The sequence below is a fragment of the Palaemon carinicauda genome, chromosome 16, assembly GCF_036898095.1.
Source record: "Palaemon carinicauda isolate YSFRI2023 chromosome 16, ASM3689809v2, whole genome shotgun sequence".
NCBI classification, from domain to species: Eukaryota; Metazoa; Arthropoda; class Malacostraca; order Decapoda; family Palaemonidae; genus Palaemon; species Palaemon carinicauda.
Window position 1 is genome coordinate 41,493,064 of NC_090740.1, and position 18,258 is coordinate 41,511,321.

General features: G+C 44.8%; 1 protein-coding gene across 1 annotated transcript in view; it reads right to left on the reverse strand.

Annotated features, from left to right (window-relative positions):
• The window catches only part of LOC137655729 (pentatricopeptide repeat-containing protein 2, mitochondrial-like), a 264,814-nt gene that overhangs the window by 32,023 nt on the left and 214,533 nt on the right, over positions 1-18,258 (reverse strand). Inside the window, exon 6 of the mRNA XM_068389759.1 lies at positions 9,294-9,416. Within this exon, the coding sequence (XP_068245860.1) occupies positions 9,294-9,416 (123 nt within the window). The remainder of the gene's footprint in view (positions 1-9,293; positions 9,417-18,258) is intronic.

Genomic DNA, 18,258 nt, shown 5'->3' on the forward strand with positions numbered 1-18,258 from the left:
AGCAAGAGAACTAGAGAACACCCCCTACCGACGGCCGGCCCCTAGGCCGGCAGACGGCAAGGACAACACATAAGAAGACAACAGAATGAGTGCCGGGCTAAGAGGCTATGTACCTCCGCGCCCGACACCCGAAAGAGTGCCGAGAGGAAGGGGAGACACTAAGTCAGGCTTCCTAACCACTGCTTACTGAATCTACAGACGGCAGCGGTTGAGGGACCAAGGAAGGACCGGGCAGCACTCAAGGGATAGGGCCTCTGCCGGTCGGCACACTCTGCCGGCCGACAGGGGACCACGTCAGCTCCCCATCCTAACCTAGGCTAGGTACGGATGTGAGACGGCTGACACAAGGAAACGGAAAAAACAGAAGGGAAGGACAGAGGGTCCTGTCCAACCTTGCCTTGGTTAAGGATCATCCCCACTAAGAAAGCCCATCTCAGCCAGGGAAAATCCAGGGAGGGAGGCCGGCACTACTGGCTGCCTCCCTAAAACCAAGGCAAGGAAGGAATTGCTAATCCGGAAAGGGAACATATCCCGAACCCGGAACAGCAAAGAGGACAAGTCTGAGGGGTCACCGAGTGAAGGGATCATAACTACAGAAACCCTCCAAGGTGATCCAAGGAGGATAAACCTCCTATGCCCGTGTCAGGCAGCAAGGGAGACTCTGCCCCACGCTAGACCAACACGGACTCAGACTAATACACTGCTGTACTGTCCCTCTCTGAACCAAACCAGTTGGAGCAGGAAGGTACAGTACTACTCCAGCATAGTTATATTTGAAAATTAATTCAAACAAACCACTAGAGTTAAGCCTAAGGCTTAAACAGAGGGAAAGGGTTTGCCCCTTCCCCGAAGAGAAGGGAGCAAACGGGGAAACAGACAATATTTTAATAACCTAAGACAACCTAGCTTAGGCACTAAGAGAATCGATTACCTAAATCACCGAAACTCACTCCAATACTATCTTGGAAATTACTCGAAAAGGGCTTATATGTATAACGTTGCCTAACGCTTTAAACAGTATAAAATCACACTTGGAAGACTAATTATCATGCAGGAAGTACAAGGGCCAACAACTAGGCTACGAAGACTAGTGTCGGTCAGCCTAGGCAACTCCTTCGCCAGGCGCTATACTATAGCATCATAACAGAATTCCTAAATAAGCTAAGCAGCTAATTATTAAAGCGCAGGGGGCTGGGAACGTCGCTCTTGCTAACAAATAAATCCTATTCTAGCGAGCGACAGCGTCCAGGACGCCTCCAGCAGGCAACAGCTCTTGTATCAAAGATAACTCTTTTAATTACTTTAAATTTTAATCAAGAGCTTACATTTATACATAAAAGAAATAGTACTCAACTTATCCGAAGCAGAAGAAGTTGGAGAAAGCATAATTCAAGAGTAAATCCAAGATTTTGGTAGAAACACAGGGAAAAACACCGAGTTGTATAGCTACGCAAAAAGGAATACAGATGGCGCCGCGAGCGGCGCAGGGCACGCTTACGAAACGGGGAGGAGAGATGCCTTACGAACGGCTCTCCCCCTTTTTCTTATCGTTTTCGTTTTCTTGCCATTTGACCCCTACGAAGTGTTAACTCTATTCGGGGTATAGATTGCTATGTGGCGTGTCAAAAATACGTCCGCTGATATTTACGATATCCCTAAGGTCTTTTTTAGGGATACTCGCTCCAGGAGTTAGAATTCTGGGTACCTTAAGGTAAATTCTCTGGGAATATCGCCGTAGTTGTAATATACCCTAGGAAGCTACCTTTAAGGAACTTCCATCAGGATGACATGGCTTGAGCCCAAAAAGGTCAATTATCAGTCTCCTGTCCCTCCCAAATTGACTTCTAAACAAAATATAGACGACTGTAAAAGCCTGGAGATCTATCCTGTACTACCTGTAGCACGCCTTTGTCTAGCATCTTCTTGATTTCCAAGTGAAGAACAAAGTCTTCCTTCAAATTCTATTGAATAGACAACTATGCTGTCGGAGTCCGAGAGAAAGGCAAGTGGCATCCATGTCAGAGAACATCTACTGTTCAGTCCTTTGTTCCGTGAAACTGCCAACTTGACCAATGGCCTGCTAGGTATCCCTCACTCGTGGCTTTTGCTGGAGAGGACTGACTTTTCTAGCAAGTTCTAGATCCTCTTCTGCCCCTTCCACTTCTGGTCTGACCAAACCAGACACGAAAGTGTTGGGCCGAGTCTATTGGTCTTCTCGATGAGGATACTGTAAGTGTGGTAGACCTCAATCGCCACGTACTTGACAGCTTTTTCAGGACTAATTTCAATGGAGTCATTGCCACTGTCTTTGGTGATGGTCCCATGTCCCAGTCTCTTTAAACGTGATGGCTCAGTGAAGATGACAGTCCTGGCTGGACTTTCTCAACTATTCTACTGTTACCTCTATCTCGTTGGTGGAAAAAGTGCCGGGCTGTTGTTAAGTGGGGCATATCCCTCCATTTAAAAACCAAGATGGTCTGCCAGTTCGCAGACTGGGCTAGGAAGGTGATCGCCTTCATCATACACAGAACTAGGTCCATACACTTCATGTTCTCAGGATTGGACAAACCCAGAGAAGGGCCAAAGATGGCCATCATTCCTGACCAGTGATCTAACCAGGTGGTCGCCTGGAGGTTTACCATCGCAGTAGCTTCCACATTTGCAGATTCAGAGGAAATGGAGTCCTCAGGGAAGCAAAACTGTCTCTGCCTAAAGACAGCTAGAAATATGATCCTTGTGGAGCAGCTTGTAGGAAAAGAGTTCCTCTCGCAGAAGACTTGCCGGTCCACGTTTAATATTGCTTCCCTGGCCTGTTCTACCCAGGGCAGTTCTAAAGGTCTTGATCCCTGTGGAGTGCCAGAAAGCTTTTCTATGGAGGCTCTCTTCATTTCATCATTGCTCTGATTAACTGCCTTAGACCACTGATCTACCTGCTGAGAGCCAACACCTTAAAAAAAAAAGTGGATTCAGACTTACAGTCTTCTGTCAAAGGATTTACACTGTTTATTGATCTCTCACCCCTTGGAGTTAGGGGGGGGGGAGAGTTGTTCTGTTCTAGAGAAAGATGGCGAGATTCTAACGATCTTCTATCAGGTAGCTCCTCCAACGGGCTATGACGTCATGCTCTTACTCTGCAGCACCCTCGCAGCAACGTCCTCCTCCGGCAAGGCGACAAGGGCAGAAAAAGGGTGCTCAGCAACCACAGCAGGCTGCTGTGAGAAATCAGGACCACAGACAATCCTTTTGGCCCAGAGGCCCCAGAAGAGGTAAAAGAGGTAGAAAAGGACGACGTGGATATACCCATTAGGGGGGTAATGATAATTCTAATAATTTTAATATTAATAATTTTTACAATAGCAATGTACCTCTTTGATATTCTGAAATCTCTTGTAGGCCTAAGGTTTTCTTCAATTTTGTACTAGCATTGGGCATTGATGCAACTGCTTGTACACCAAAGAAAGGCTAGTATAGTCACTTCGAGAAGACCTATGGACTAGAGTCCTTGTGCTGCTTGACCCCCGATGACGATAACTTCGTAAAAGGAGCTCTTGGATACCTATCACTCAAAGAGTGTCTAGTAGAGTGAATTTCAGAAGTATCTCTCAATGTGTCTTCAGTAAATCCCTCTCAAGATTGGTCTCTTTATCCGGTCTTGTGTAAGGAGCAGAGAGCATTCTCTAACCTTCTGTTGACCTCAACTCCTTCTATACGGTGATTGTGCACTCCACAAAGGAGGGGAACGAAGTAATGACCTTGCACAGTAATCAGAGTGCACCTTAGGGTAAAATTCATCTAAAAAAGAGTAGTGTGTGGTAGCCTTAGTGTGACAATTTCAGCATGAAGAATCCTCCTGAGAACCTTGAGTTGATGGGTGAGGTTCCCTGAATAGGGAACTGGTCATATGCTGGTGCATACCTGGAATGAGGATGCAATTTAACCAGTGAGTGCATCTTACTGGAAGAGCATGTGTACAGATATGCCCGTGCAAGCAGAATATTGTGTATTATCTAGTGTGTGCACATAGGAGTGCACATTAGTAGATTTCTCTCTAACCTACGACCGAACATAAACAGGTGAGTGAGCGAACAATGGGACGCATATAGCCAGGTGAGCTTGTTTGAGCCCAAACAGGAGAACTCTCTTGAAATTGAAATCATGTATGATCCAAGAAATATGTATGAACCATAGACCAAGTATGAACTGTAAAGCGAGTACGAACCGTAGAGTGAGCATGAGTTAAAGAGTGCTTACGATCAGGTGAGCGAGCTTGCACAAGAATAGATGAGTTCACACTAATTGATGAGTACGAGGAGGCGCTACAAATTTCTGGAATTGGAGAGCTAATGGGCAATGTAGTGCACACATGTGTGGGAGAGCTTTGAGTCACAGGAGACTGCATGTACAAGAGAGCATTTGAAGAATCAGGGTCTGTCGAATACAGTGAACCCTCGTTTATCGCGGTAGATAGGTTCCAGTCGCGGCCGCGATAGGTGAAAATCCGCGAAGTAGTGACACCATATTTACCTATTTATTCAACATGTATATTCAGACTTTTAAAACCTTCCCTTGTACGTAGTTCTGTTAACAAACTACCCTTTAATGTACAGAACACTTAATGCATGTACTACAGTACCCTAAACTAAAACAGGCACAAATATTAAAGGTGATTTTATATCATGCATTTCCTAAACACGCTAAAAAGCACAATAAAAAATGGCAACCAATGTTTTGTTTACATTTATCTCTGATCATAATGAAGAAACAAACTGGAGGTAGAGCTTTGCTTATTACCCAGACATATTTCCCATACTTTTCCCTTAGAACTAGATCACATCTTCCTACTTTAGATATATATATATATATATATATATATATATATATATATATATATATATATGTGTGTGTGTGTGTGTGTATATATATATATATATATTTATATGTATACACATATACATACCTACATATATACATAAATACATGCATACATATATATATATATATATATATATATATATATATATATATATATATATATATATTACTGTATATATATGGGTTATGGAAAAAATCCGCGAAGTGGTGAATCCGCGATGGTCGAACCGCGAAGTAGCGAGGGTTCACTGTATCCTTCAATTAGAGAGCGTGAGTGTGAAGCAGAGTGCACGCAATCAGGAGAATGTGCACCAACAGGATAGAGCAATTGCGTGCGAACAACAGAAGATGTCCTACCAGAGGGGCATGTAAGAACTGGTGAGTGTCATGTCCAGGTGAGTGCTTGCCTACATGTGAAAATTCAACTCCAAATGAATGAACGCCAAGTGGAGAGCATGGGCGATCTTCATATCTCATGCAAACAGCTAAGACCTCAAGATCCAATGTGTGTGTGCTAATTGGAGCTCACACCCTAGAAAGGGAGCATGCACAACCAGTTCTCTAAACCATGAGAGTCTATGCTCAGTGTCTCGTGATTCTTGTAAGATTTCTTTCATTCTCTGCGATAAGAAGTACTGTACTGGCAGATTTGTCGTCTGAGGGTGTAAGGGTACATCTCCGAACAACTTGGGAGGAAGGGGCCCTAAGAGAGCTGACAATATCCTTGTCATACTTCCAAGAAGGTGGATTTCTCCTTTTCATCTTATGAAAGTGAGCAGAATGAGACAAGTTCCCTGCAGACAATGAGGTCAGGAAAATCAAGCCGGGAGAAGATGGAGATCGAGGATGTTTTCTTCTGTAATCAGGAGACATCAAATCACAATGTGACAGTGGCCCTGAAGGTGAGGATTGTCTATCAACTGCACCTTCCGGGGTTCTGGGCTGGATGGAGGGAGTCACATCAAGGACTTTCTCTGCAGGCGTCGCAGAAGAAAACGAGAGAGTGAGGGAAGACTTTATCCTTGAACTTGCAAGGGCTTGTGAATCTTTCTGTTGAAGGAATACCCTCTGGCATAAGGAGTGCCAGTGTCCTTAGGTGTCGATTTTAGCCGTGTCGTTACCTGAAACTACTTTAAATTTCCGGGTTTACTTTGAGGAGAGGCAATTACTGCTTCTCCTGGTGAAGCAGATAAAGCAATCTCATTCCCGGCTTGCCCTATGGTTAATTCAATGTTGTTGTCATTCTTCGTCTTCTCCTAGGATGGAGAGACAGAAGACGTTTAAAAGCTGGAGTAGGGGGCGAGAAAGGGTCCAGCAGATTTATTGAGACCTTGAGGAAGACCCCAAAGGAGAAGAATTACACTTATAATTCTTCTTCCTCCTGTCACTAGGAAGATGGCCATTCCTTAGACTCCTTATAGAGTGATGATCACAAGCAGTCATGACCCCTCTAAGGACACAAAGAAAGGGGATCCACAAACTTCCTACTCATGAAGGTTCCACACCTAAAGCCGAGGACCCTTATACAGTACCGCAAGTCTGCACGTTGTTTCTCCATTTATCACAGGCAACGTCAAAGGAGCCAAGTTAAGAACACCGAGAATAGATCCGTACTGCTTGGCAGTTGAAGTCAAAGTGACTACTCAGTGAGCTAGCAGGGGGGCGCAATAGAGCTTCTTAGCTACCCACCAGTAATTACCGATGCCTCGTAATGATTTTTGACAGCTGAGTTTCCAGCTTCACTGAAATTATACTCCTATCAAAGGACGAGAGTTTGTATTTGTGTAGGACAAATGAGGAGTTGCTAAGTGTCAGAAGGAAGTCTGAGCATGTGCAGAATGATTTATAGATTCTCACTTGTACAAGTTGTAACTTTTATTGAATAAATGAAAGGCAAAATATAATTAGTGGGATTTTCTTTAACAGACAGATGCTGATTAAAGAAACCACGAGTATGATAAATTACCTCATCATCATCATCATCATCATCATCATCATCATCATCATCATCTCCTCCTACGCCTATTGATGCAAAGAGCCTTTGTTAGATTTTGCCAGTCATCTCTATTTTGAGCTTTTAATTCCATGCTTCTCCATTCCTCATCTACTTCACGCTACATAGTCCTCAGCCATGTAGGCCTGGGTCTTCCAACTCTTCTAGTGCCTTGTGGAGCCCCGCTGAACATTTGGTGAACTAATTTCTCTTGGGGAGTGCGAAGAGCATGCCCAAATCATCTCCACCTACTCCTCACCATGATCTCATCCACATATGGCACTCAAGTAATCTCTCTTATAGTTTCATTTCTAATCCTGTCCTGCCATTTAATTCCCAATATCCTTATGAAGGCTTTATTCTCAAACCTAATAAATTTATTGGAGATTGTTTCATTGTCATACCATGACTCATGTCCATACAGTAACACAGATCTCACTAAACTGATATATAGCCTAATTTTTATATGCAATTTAATGCGATTTGATTTTCAAATTTTACTTAACCTAGCTATTGTCTAATTTGCTTGTTTCAATCTTTCACTAAACTCTAATACTAAAGACCCTGCATTGGAGATCATAGTTCATAAATACTTGAATGATTCTACATCATTAATCCTTCCTCCTTCCAATGATATTTTATCTGCCAATTTATACTCTATTCTCATCATCTCTATCTTTCTTCTATTTATCATGAGCTGAACCTCATGTGATATTTCATGCATTCTGGTAAGCAAGCATTGCAAATCCTGTGGTGTTCTGCTAACAAGGACAGCGTCATCAGCATATTCGTGTTCTGCTAATTTCCTATCATCAATCCAATCCCATCCTTCTCCACCATCTCCAACTGTTCTATGCATTAAAAAAACATGAGGAGGATAAACAACATAGGTGACAACACATTCCCTAGGAGTACTCCACTGTTCAATGGAAATTCATTTGATAAGACCCGATTTACAGTAACTTTGCACTTGCCATGCTCAAGAACCGACTTAATCAAATTCACATATTTAAGAGGAACTCCATATTTAAGAGGAATTCCATAATAATACAGGACACTCCACAAAACATGTCTCAAAATGAAAATTTGGTCAGTGCAACTTCTACCTTTTCGAAATTCTGCTTGTTCATCTAACAGTTTTTCACTGATTTTTCTCTCCAGTCTCTTTAGAATAGGCTTACTATAAATTTTCATAACAACTGACGTAAGTGTTGTGCCTCTGTAATTATTGCAATCAGTCAGGTCTCCTATTTTTGCCATTTTCACCAACATTACTAACTCCCATTAATTAGGTTTTGCCTCTTCATGCCACATTCTACAAAATAATCTTGTAAGTACTCTGGGAGTCACTTCATTTTCGGCCAGTATCATCTCAGCAGTTATTCCATCATATCCAGGGGCTTTCCATCTCTTGAGTTTTTTAATAATAGCTTCGACTTCAAACACACTGAATTCATTCATGGGCACATCAAGGTCTTCATCAGCTTCAGGTATACGAATCAAATTATTTCCTTCATATCTGCTATTCATAACCCCACTAAAGTGTTCCATCCAACCTTGTCTCTTTCCATCTTCTGTTGTTATTCCAGATCTATCTCTCTTTTTGATGGGTGTATGCTTCTTCTTTGCCCCAGTAGAGATTTCATTAATAATTCTATGAGAAATTCTTATACCACTCCCTGAATTCATAGTTTTGTCACCCTCATCTGCTTCACTGTCTAAATATTCTCTCGTCATTCCTGGCTTTTCTTTTGACCTCACTATCGATACTGAAATACTTAGCATGCTCTACCTTGGAATTTTCATTACTTCCTCAAAAACTTTCAACAATCAATTTCTGTCTTTGTCTCCTTTTTATAGTATCCCAAGTATTATTTGATATCTATGGCCTTCTCCTTGTAACTGCGTGTCCCAAGACTTCACTACCAACTAACTGATGTATGTTCTTAATATCACAACATTCTTCATTAATTGTCTACTCTTTGTCTCTTAAAGTCTCCAAGACTGCAAATCAATTCCTACATTCAATTTCAAATCTTTCCCTGTGCTCTTCTTCTAAAAGCTTAGTTGTATCAAATCTAGGTATTCTATATACCTTTCTGTTGGGTGCTTTCAGTTTTGATTTCAGTGTGGCAATGAATAGCTGGTGATCACTACCAATATCTGCACCTCTATAGATTCTTACATTTCTCAGTCCTATTTCTCTCTTTATCAATGGCAATGTGATCTATTTGATTTTTGTAATTTCCACATCGTGAAATCCATGTATATTTGTAATTACCTACTTGATAATTTTTGTAAAGTACATCACAAGGAAGTAAAGTAAATTTGATGTCATAAAATGCCCAGGTTCAAGATTTCCAATAGCATTCGATATATTTTCCCAACAGCCCTAAAATTAGCACAAAAATTAGTAAAAGTGACTTACCGTGGTTTCAAAAATCATTTGACTGCCACCTCTTGGATGTGTATCTGGAAGGTCAACCCTCAACAATGACCTCAGGATTGGAAGTACATCCTCAACTCTGTTTAATTCTGCCAGTGACAATACCTATAAAACATAATTCTCTGAAGGGATGCTTGAATATCAATCATGACAAGTTGCAGAGCCATATATACATACATATATATATATATATATATATATATATATATATATATATATATATATATATATATATATATATATATATATATATATATATAAAAGTTCTATTAACCTTGCACATGTAAATTATTGAAAATTTACTAGATATATTATTTCAGGGAAAATTTACTATACAAATGACTAAAATGTTTTCTTTCACTTGAGTATAAAAACTATAAGTAAAATTATAAGTAAAAGACCGAGATAATTTTTTAATGACTGAAGCAAGTATGGTAATTCGATATCTACATTTCTTTACATTAAATAATATCTGCCAGGAATCATCAGATTTTAGCAGGAGTGACCATTTTACCCTTTAGCAATTCAGTACTCCTCTTTAAACAATTATATCTTATGCCATATCCTCTATCATAGAATAAATAAAAATAGGAATACAAGTATATGGATCTATTAAGTATCATATTACTGTACATGTTATCCTGACCAAAAATTAGGCGATACTATTTAAAATTATAAATTGTATAAAACCTGTCATTGGGGATTTCATGCTCTTTGCCAACCAACAAAACCTCAGGAATTGCACTGTTAGTCTTAACCTTGGATTCAAGAAAAAGATCCTTTAAAATTCTAACTGAAACTAGATTGCTAATCAAAGCAGAATAATGACTTGTAATAATATGACTAGATTTGTCTGGTATCAGAAACAAAGGAAAAGAGGGAAACAAATCCAGGTGATTTGTAATTGATTCTACAATAGGAATTTCAAAAATTATTACCTTGTACAGAAACTTATATAGGATCTTGAAGACAGACAGATTGCCTAACATTAAATACATTCATTGCTCACAACACTAGTAGAAGCTGGAACGGTAACTAAAGAAACAACAATGCTCATAGATTGTACAGCAAAGGCATCCAGTAGAAAAAATTGGATAACCTAAAATAATAGTAAAAAAATTGAAAAACATGAACCATAGAATCAAGCATTACAACCACATTGTCCACATAAGAAAAAATAGCCTGAATCTCATTCCGAACCTATTAATTCTTAGACGAATCATGGCTTACATGTACACTATCCAATAATAGCCCTACTTGGCATTACCTAGGTTTACTGGGTAATGAAAACACCTTGACTTCTGGCTACAAATATACAAAAAAAATTACTAAAGTAATAGAATAATAATGTAATATCCCTTAATAACTGCTTAAGAGAGAGAGAGAGAGAGCCAATACTGCACCACAACTTTAAGCTTGCCTCTCTTATTAATTGGTGGATGCCCTAAAATCAATGTTCTAGCATATCTAGAGGGGAATGAGATGGAGTAGAGAGAAAATGACAATTTGTTCTAAATTGTATTTTTTCTAGCTATACAAACCCGTAATCATTTAATATAAGAATTCGCTTCAGTGCAGCTAAAACAGCCGAAGAGAAAAAACCAGGCAGTTGTGCTGGATGGTTGGCTGGCGGTATGGGGCGGAGCTTAGCGCCCCCCCTCACCCCCCCCTCTCCCGCCACCCCCGCCCCACTGCCAGCCCGCTTTCCTCATTCAAACGCTTTAGGCTCAATGTGGAACATGAGAGGGGTGATAGAGGAGGGCATTTATATTAAATGATTACGGGTTTGTATGGCTAAGAAATATACAATTTAGGACAAATTGTCATTTGTTCCGACGCGATATACAAACCTTGTAATCATTTAATATAGGAAGACTCACTGGTTGATGGGAGGTCTGCCTTCACTGCTTGTGAACAGCTAACTGCCTGGATATTGGCTAATAATAATAATAATACAGACCTGATCTCGAATGAGAGCAGAGTACTAAATCCACCTACCCTTGTCTCTTGACCCGACAAGATGATGGTGGGGTCTGAGAGACTGGGAGCCGGGTCGCGCGCTGTAAGAGCATCGCGCAACCTGAGAGCGTGAATATAAGAGACACTTGACCCTAGGGTCGCAGTGACTGGATGAACCTCCATAACAAAAAGGCAACAGGTTTATACATCCACCGTCTTCCCTGCCTAGCTGAAGATGGGGGGAGATTACCTATAAACAAACTCTAGCAATCTTACCTGGGAAGACTTGTCTTGATGTATGGGACTCCAAGGGAGGAGACAGAGAGAAAGGCGGAGCACATGCACACTGCTTTCACACTGCCAAACATAACGTAAAAATCAAGACAAGAGACTTCCCTGTCCCAGAGGAACTGGAGAGGTCAGACAATAGCTTGGCTGCTACCACCGGACCAAGAACAAAGGTGTCCAAGGACTTGTGTGTAAACTCCCTCAAATAAAAGGCCGTAAAGGTGGTCTGGCATTTTCAAACGCCAGCCTTCAGCACTTAGCCCACTGCAAGATTTCTCTTGAAAGCAAGTGTAGGGGCAATGCACCTGATCTCATGAGCTTTAACCCTTGCTGGTGCTTGGACTTTTGAGAAAGTCTCATACGCGTTGTAGATGGTTTCACAGATCCAGAAGGATATCGTGTTCCTCGACACCTCCCTCTTGGCTCTGCCGGTGCTAACGAAGAGTCGTCGACATTCAGGTCTGAGATGACGAGTTCGCTTACGATGGCGCCGGAGACACCCGACGGGACAGAGAAGTCTCTCACCTGAACCGCCACTCGCCGCATCTGGTAAGGAAGGAATAGTGAAGGCCTCAAACCTGGGATCGTGGATCGCTGGGTTCTGAGTCTTGGCCACGAACTCTGGCACAAAACTCACGATCTCCTTCCAACCCTCTGCGTGAGTGACATTACAAGAGAGGCCGTGTAACTCCCCGACTCTCTTCGCCAATGCTAAGACTAGCAGAAAGACAGTCTTAAGGGTCAAGTGCCTGTTTGAGGTACGGCTCAAGGGTTCGTAAGGAGCACGAGTAAGAGACCCGAGAACTAGAGTGACATCCCACTGGGGAACTCGAAGTTCCCTTGGGGGACATGACTGTTCGAAGCTCTTAATGAGCATAGAAATCTCGAGGGCGTTAGAGATATCTATGCCCTTCAGACGGAACACCATTGCAAGGAAAGACCTGTACCCTTTAATGGCAGAAACCGAAATGAGCTTATCTCAGCGAAGAAAGACTAGGAAGTCTGCGATCTGAGTCAGAGAGGCTCCAACCCCTTCCAATACACCTATCACAGAAGACCTACTACTTCCCCTGGTAGACTGAGGAGGAGGATCTTCTAAGGTACCCTGACACCTCTCTCACAGCGAGTCGCGAAAAGCCTCGCATTCTGAAGAGATGCTGGATAATCTCCACCTGTGAAGTCTGAGCGACTGCACCACCTCGTGGTACCTGTTTGACAAGGGTCGCCGAAGGAGATCGGGCTAGTGTGGTAGCTCTCTCGGTGCCTCGACCAGGAGCAACAACAGATCGCGGAAACCACTCCATGCGTGGCCATAGCAGAGCATTGAGAGTCACCCTGAGGCGTGGGGTTACTAGAACCCAGGACAGAACTGTGCGAAGCAAGCAAAAGGGGGGAAACGCGTAGCAATCCAGTCGATCCCAAGGATGTTGCAGTGCCGCCTCGAACGCAGCCGCGTGATCTGGTACTGGAAAGCAAAACACGGGAAGCTTGGCGTTGTGCCATGTTCCGAATAGGTCGATGCATGGTTCTCCCCAGAGGTCGAGTACTCGACTCGCTACCCAAGGGTGAAGAGACCATTCTGCCTCTATTACTTAGGGCGTCCGCCAGAACATTTCTCTTGCCCGGAATGTACCTGGCTGACAAGGTTACGTGTTGACTCTTTGCCCACAGAAACACCTGCCTCGTTAACTGCTGCAAGGGACGTGAGATCGTGCCCCCTTGCTTGTTGACGTACGCGACCATGGATGTGTTGGCGCTCATCAGCACTACCGAGAGCTCTCTCAAATGGGCCTGGAAATGAATGAGTGCTCTCGAGACTGCCATCATTTCCAGCATGTTGATGTGCAGGTGTTTCTCCTCTTCCGACCACACACCTGACACCACTAGGTCATCCAGGTGTGCACCCCAACCTTCCGTACACGTGTCGGTGAACAGACGGAACTGAGGTGGAGGAGGGTTTATGAGAAACCAACTGATGAGGTTCTCCTCATTTAGCCACCAAAGGAGATCCTCCCTTACCTCGCGTTCCATGAGAACTGGACGAGAGGGAGAATTGGTGGCTGCCGACCACTGCTCCTTCAGACACCACTGAAGAGAGCAGAGATGGATCCGCCCGAAAGGAACGGGCTTCTCCAGCGAGGAGAGGTAACCTAGAAGAGCTTGCCACTGGAGGGCTGGAAGTTGTTCCTGTGACAGGAACGGCTGCGCAACCTCTCTGAGTTTGCTGATCCATTCTTTCGAGGGAAGAACGCGAGCTGCTGCCGAGTCGATCAGCATTCTCAGATACTTCACCTTCGGCTTGGGAATGAGGTTCGACTTATCGTAATTCACCACGATCCTCAGATCGCGACAAACTGCCAGTCGTCGAGGAGGATGCCCCTCGAGTGGGCCCAAGCTGCTACCGTCGTGAACACTCGCATGAACACTTGGGGAGCTGTGCACAGTCCGAGGCACAGGACTTTGAACTGGTACACCGTGCCCTGGAAAGTGAATCGGAGGTACTTTCGAGATGACTGATGAACTGGTACTTGAAAGTACGCGTCCTTCAAGTCTATCGAAAGCATGAAGTCGAACTGCCTGATGGCTAACAGCACGGTATGAACTGTTAGCATCTTGAACGCAGTTTGCTGAACAAACTTGTTCAATGGCGAAAGGTCGATGATCTGTCTCCAACCTCCTGTTGCCTTCTCGACAAGGAAGAGACGACAGTAGAGCCCTGGTGACTGATCGTGCACGACTTCCAGCGCATCCTTCTCCAACATTTCCTGGACCTCCATCTCTTAGGCCAGAGCCTTCGAAGATGTTAGAGTGTACGTGTGGAATGCTATTGGAGAGAAAGATGGGGGGGGGGGGGGCGATGAAGCACGAATGGAAGATTGTACCCTTCGCGAAGAGTCAACACTACCCATTCCTCAGCCCCGAGGTGCTGCCACATTGCCCAATGGCGCGATAGGCATCCCCCTACCTTCGGCAGCCCAGCGTTTCCCTTTCCCTCGCTTGCCCCAGTTGTTTCCACGATGTGGAAGAGATCCCGAGGGAGGCTGAAAGGTCTGTTTGGGAGCAGAACCCTTCTGAACAGGAGCAGGTCTCGGCTGCACAGGAGCAGGAGGAGCACGACCAGCGGTACCCTTGCTACTTCCCGTGGGCTTGGCCTGACTCGGCCTGGCCGCGGACGGTTTAGTGGGACCAGGTCCCTTGAAACTCGCAGCCTACGTCAGGTGGATAATGGAGTCCATTTATCCCGCGCGGCCCGAACTTCCTCTGGTGGAAAGAGAGAAGTTGCAGCTCTAATAGGAGCGTTTCTGAGTGCCAGGGCCTCTCCTGAATCAATCTGTCTCGCCAAACGAGCGGCTACTGCCTTGCGCTTTTCGGGGATCAGATTGGCATACTGGGTAGCAAGCTGGTCCAAGAGAAAAGCAACAGCTTTCCCACCAGACAAAGCCAGGTTCCTGTATTGTCCCGCGCAAACACTGTGGCCGTACTACACCAGTGGTCGAGCCATGAAGCAGCCTGGAGAGCAGTTACAGAGATGGAACTCCATAGTTGCAATCTCAGAGGCCGAGAAGGAGACACTTTGAGATTTCAAACTCTCGACCGAGGAGCCCCCAGCAAGCGCTCCGACCGCGGGGTCGAGAATGAGAGGACAAGGCACAGAAGACTCTGTGACATAGTACCTCTTCTGTCGCTGGAGTGGTTGAGGTAGAAGCTTGTTCGAACCTTGGCTCCTAAGCGAGTCATCAGGTCCTGCGATCTGGTCACTCACTCGGTCCAATGCTCGAGCAGCCTGTCTCGACCATGGTAGTGTGATGGGCCGTGAACTGCCTTCGGCAGCTCCCCAAAGCTGTACACTTATCCTCAGACACTGCCGCAAGAGGATCCCTAAGGCCATTAATCTCAGCATTGAGGTTAATGACCTCTAGGAACGGCGACTCCACCTCGGGATTTTCCCTCTCTACGGCAGGTGAAGGTTGTGGAGGTGGCTGATCCCTCAGTCCCGCTACATCCGTAGGTGTAGGGGAAGCGACATGCTCGCTCTGGTCCTAAGACCGAACCAGGCGTGTATTCAGGAGTCGAGGAAGGACCCTGGCATCGAGGTTCCCACTGCGACCAAGTGCGTGACTGGTTGCTGCGAGCCCACGAAGCTCCCGAAGGAGCTCGAGCGCGAGCGGTGTTGCTGGGAACTGCAGCGCACACACCAGGAGGTGTAGACAGGTTAGTCACGCGAGTGGTGTGCGCGGCCTCACCTGTTACACGACCAGAAAGCATGGGGGTTGGCTGCACCTCGCGCAGCTGGTATGCGCAAGAGCTAGCCTGGTCGTGCACGACTGGCCCCCATGTCGCGGGCTGAGCCGCGAGGTGGCTTCGTGCCGGGCCCGAGTTGCGAGGGTTGAGTGTGCGGATGTCTGGGCCTGCTCCCTGCTCACGCGACACACGAGTCGCGGAGTCGGTCCGCGTGGCTACCCTCGTGGAGGTAGTTGTGCGTACCGTGGATTCTTCACGAGAGACCACAGCAGTGATTTCTCGTGCTGAAGCCGGGACCCTCATTTCTCCGCTCAAGAGCGCTTCAATTCGAGTCTGAACAGCAGCTCGGGGGCCCGAGGACCCCGTCACCATGCTCTGGGAGACGATACCTATACCCTGGAACTTGTTTGTCGTGCATGGAGGCCTTGCGCGAGATCTGCCGTGAACAATACCATGAGCGCGGGGAATATGGGAATCTCTTGCATCGCCTTCATCCTCCGGAGGAGAAGAGGTGTCTCAGGGCGCCGTGTCCTTCCGACTGCGACTGGCCTTCTTTGCTTTTCTCTTCTTCCCCTTCATCTTTCTCCTTGGGGGAGAAGAGTCAGAGTCAGAAGATGAAGACGAAGAGGGGGAGAGAGAGGAGGAGGAACTAGAAGGGGAATACTGCCCACGCTTCCTCTTCTTGTGCCCCCTCCGAGGTACTGGAATGGTGGTCGAGGCAACAGTAGACGACACTGGACGAGGATGAACAACCTGAGCCACGTCCGTAGGAAGAGCCGTGGTCGGTGAACGTGGTGAACCTGAAAAACATCTTGTATTAGCAGGAGTTTCGGCAGATTTTAATTTTAACTTACTTGCGGGCGAAGCTATAAAGGGTTTGCCAGCAGTCGTTAACAAAATCTCAGTGTTTAAAACAATACTCTTCCTTGTTTTAACAGGGAGTCCTGCAGTTATTTTATCCTTGAAAAAAGTTTGCATTTTGCCAGGAACAAATGCTTTATCAGGTACATGGTCAACAACAACAGGGGCATCAGGGAACATGGGAGTCAATAAAGTTATGAAATCACTTACATTCATGTGTTCATCAACAATCGGATCATCCAAATGACGTTGTTCAAGCTCGTCCGCTAGAGTTAAACGGCGTTTTAACAAATCCAAGTCAGGCTTACCTGATAATCTGAGAGACGCCCAAAGTTCCCCCATCTTACCAGGTAACATGTCGTCATCGGTATCAGACGGTCAAACAATCTGTCGGGTGTCCCTCGAGATCGCCGAAGTATCAGGAGCGCTAAGGTCACCAGCTCCCCCGGCTGTGAATCCGAACTTCCCAAAATCATAATCACACCCTCTTCAGACTCGGAGAGGGCGTGAACAGACTTCGCTGTGGCAGTCTCTTGAGACGACATACTTACCAACGGCACCCCCTTCTTCTTCTTCGAAAGAGGCGAGCTCTCCAAAGCAGAAGCTTTAGGGGTCCGGCGATATTTGCGTTGATTCTCGAAAGCTTGCCACTGCAAGGGTGGCTAGGACTCACACTCACAGCAGGGAGAACCTTGAGAGCAAGGTTTTCCCCTGCATGTTGGGCAGAGCGTGTGCGGGTCTACAGAAGATGACGAAAGCCACCTACTGTAGCGCCCGTCACGGCCTACGTAACATTGCATCTTATGAGTAACTTTCTCCTCCATAACAATCACACAATCACTAGTACACAAGCACAAGAGAAGGAAAAGGGCTGCAGCGTAGAGAGCGGAGTGTAGCACAACCATCCACGTTGAGCCGAAGCGAGTGAATGAGGAAAGCGGGCTGGCAGTGGGGGGGTGGGGGTGGGGGGAAGCTAAGCTCCACCCCATACCACCAGCCAACCATTCAGCACAACTGCCTGGTTTTCTTTCTCCTTGGCTGTTTCAGCTGCGCTGAAGCGAATTCCTATATTAAATGATTACGAGGTTTGTATATCGCGTCGGAACAAACCCTTTTTATTTCTAGAATGATGAGGCCTGGAAAAAGGCATTTTCTTAGTTAACAGCTCTTGATTTGAAGGTAATATTAAAAGAATATACATTATATATCAGGTAAAATGAAAATACTGTTTATTTTCTTACATAACGGACTTTCAATCTACCTGAAAGGTACAGTACATCAATTGATAGAATATTCAACCAAAATTATTTGAAACAAGAACGATGAAATACAGTGTACAGTACAAGTAACACTCCATGCCTATTAATCATGTGGTGTAACTATTAATTCTTGAACACTGTACATGTATCATATATAGTACATACTTAAAAAGGGTGCAAACTTTTCTTTGAATTTATAGAATAAACACTAGTGCCCATTTTGTAATAATTTGTTTATTTGTTCTGGGAAACAAAATACACAGCTGTTGAAAGCCCATCAGTAGGCTTTTAGTTCCCAAAAGTAATTCTTTATACTTTTAGATTTTCATCTGCTCCAT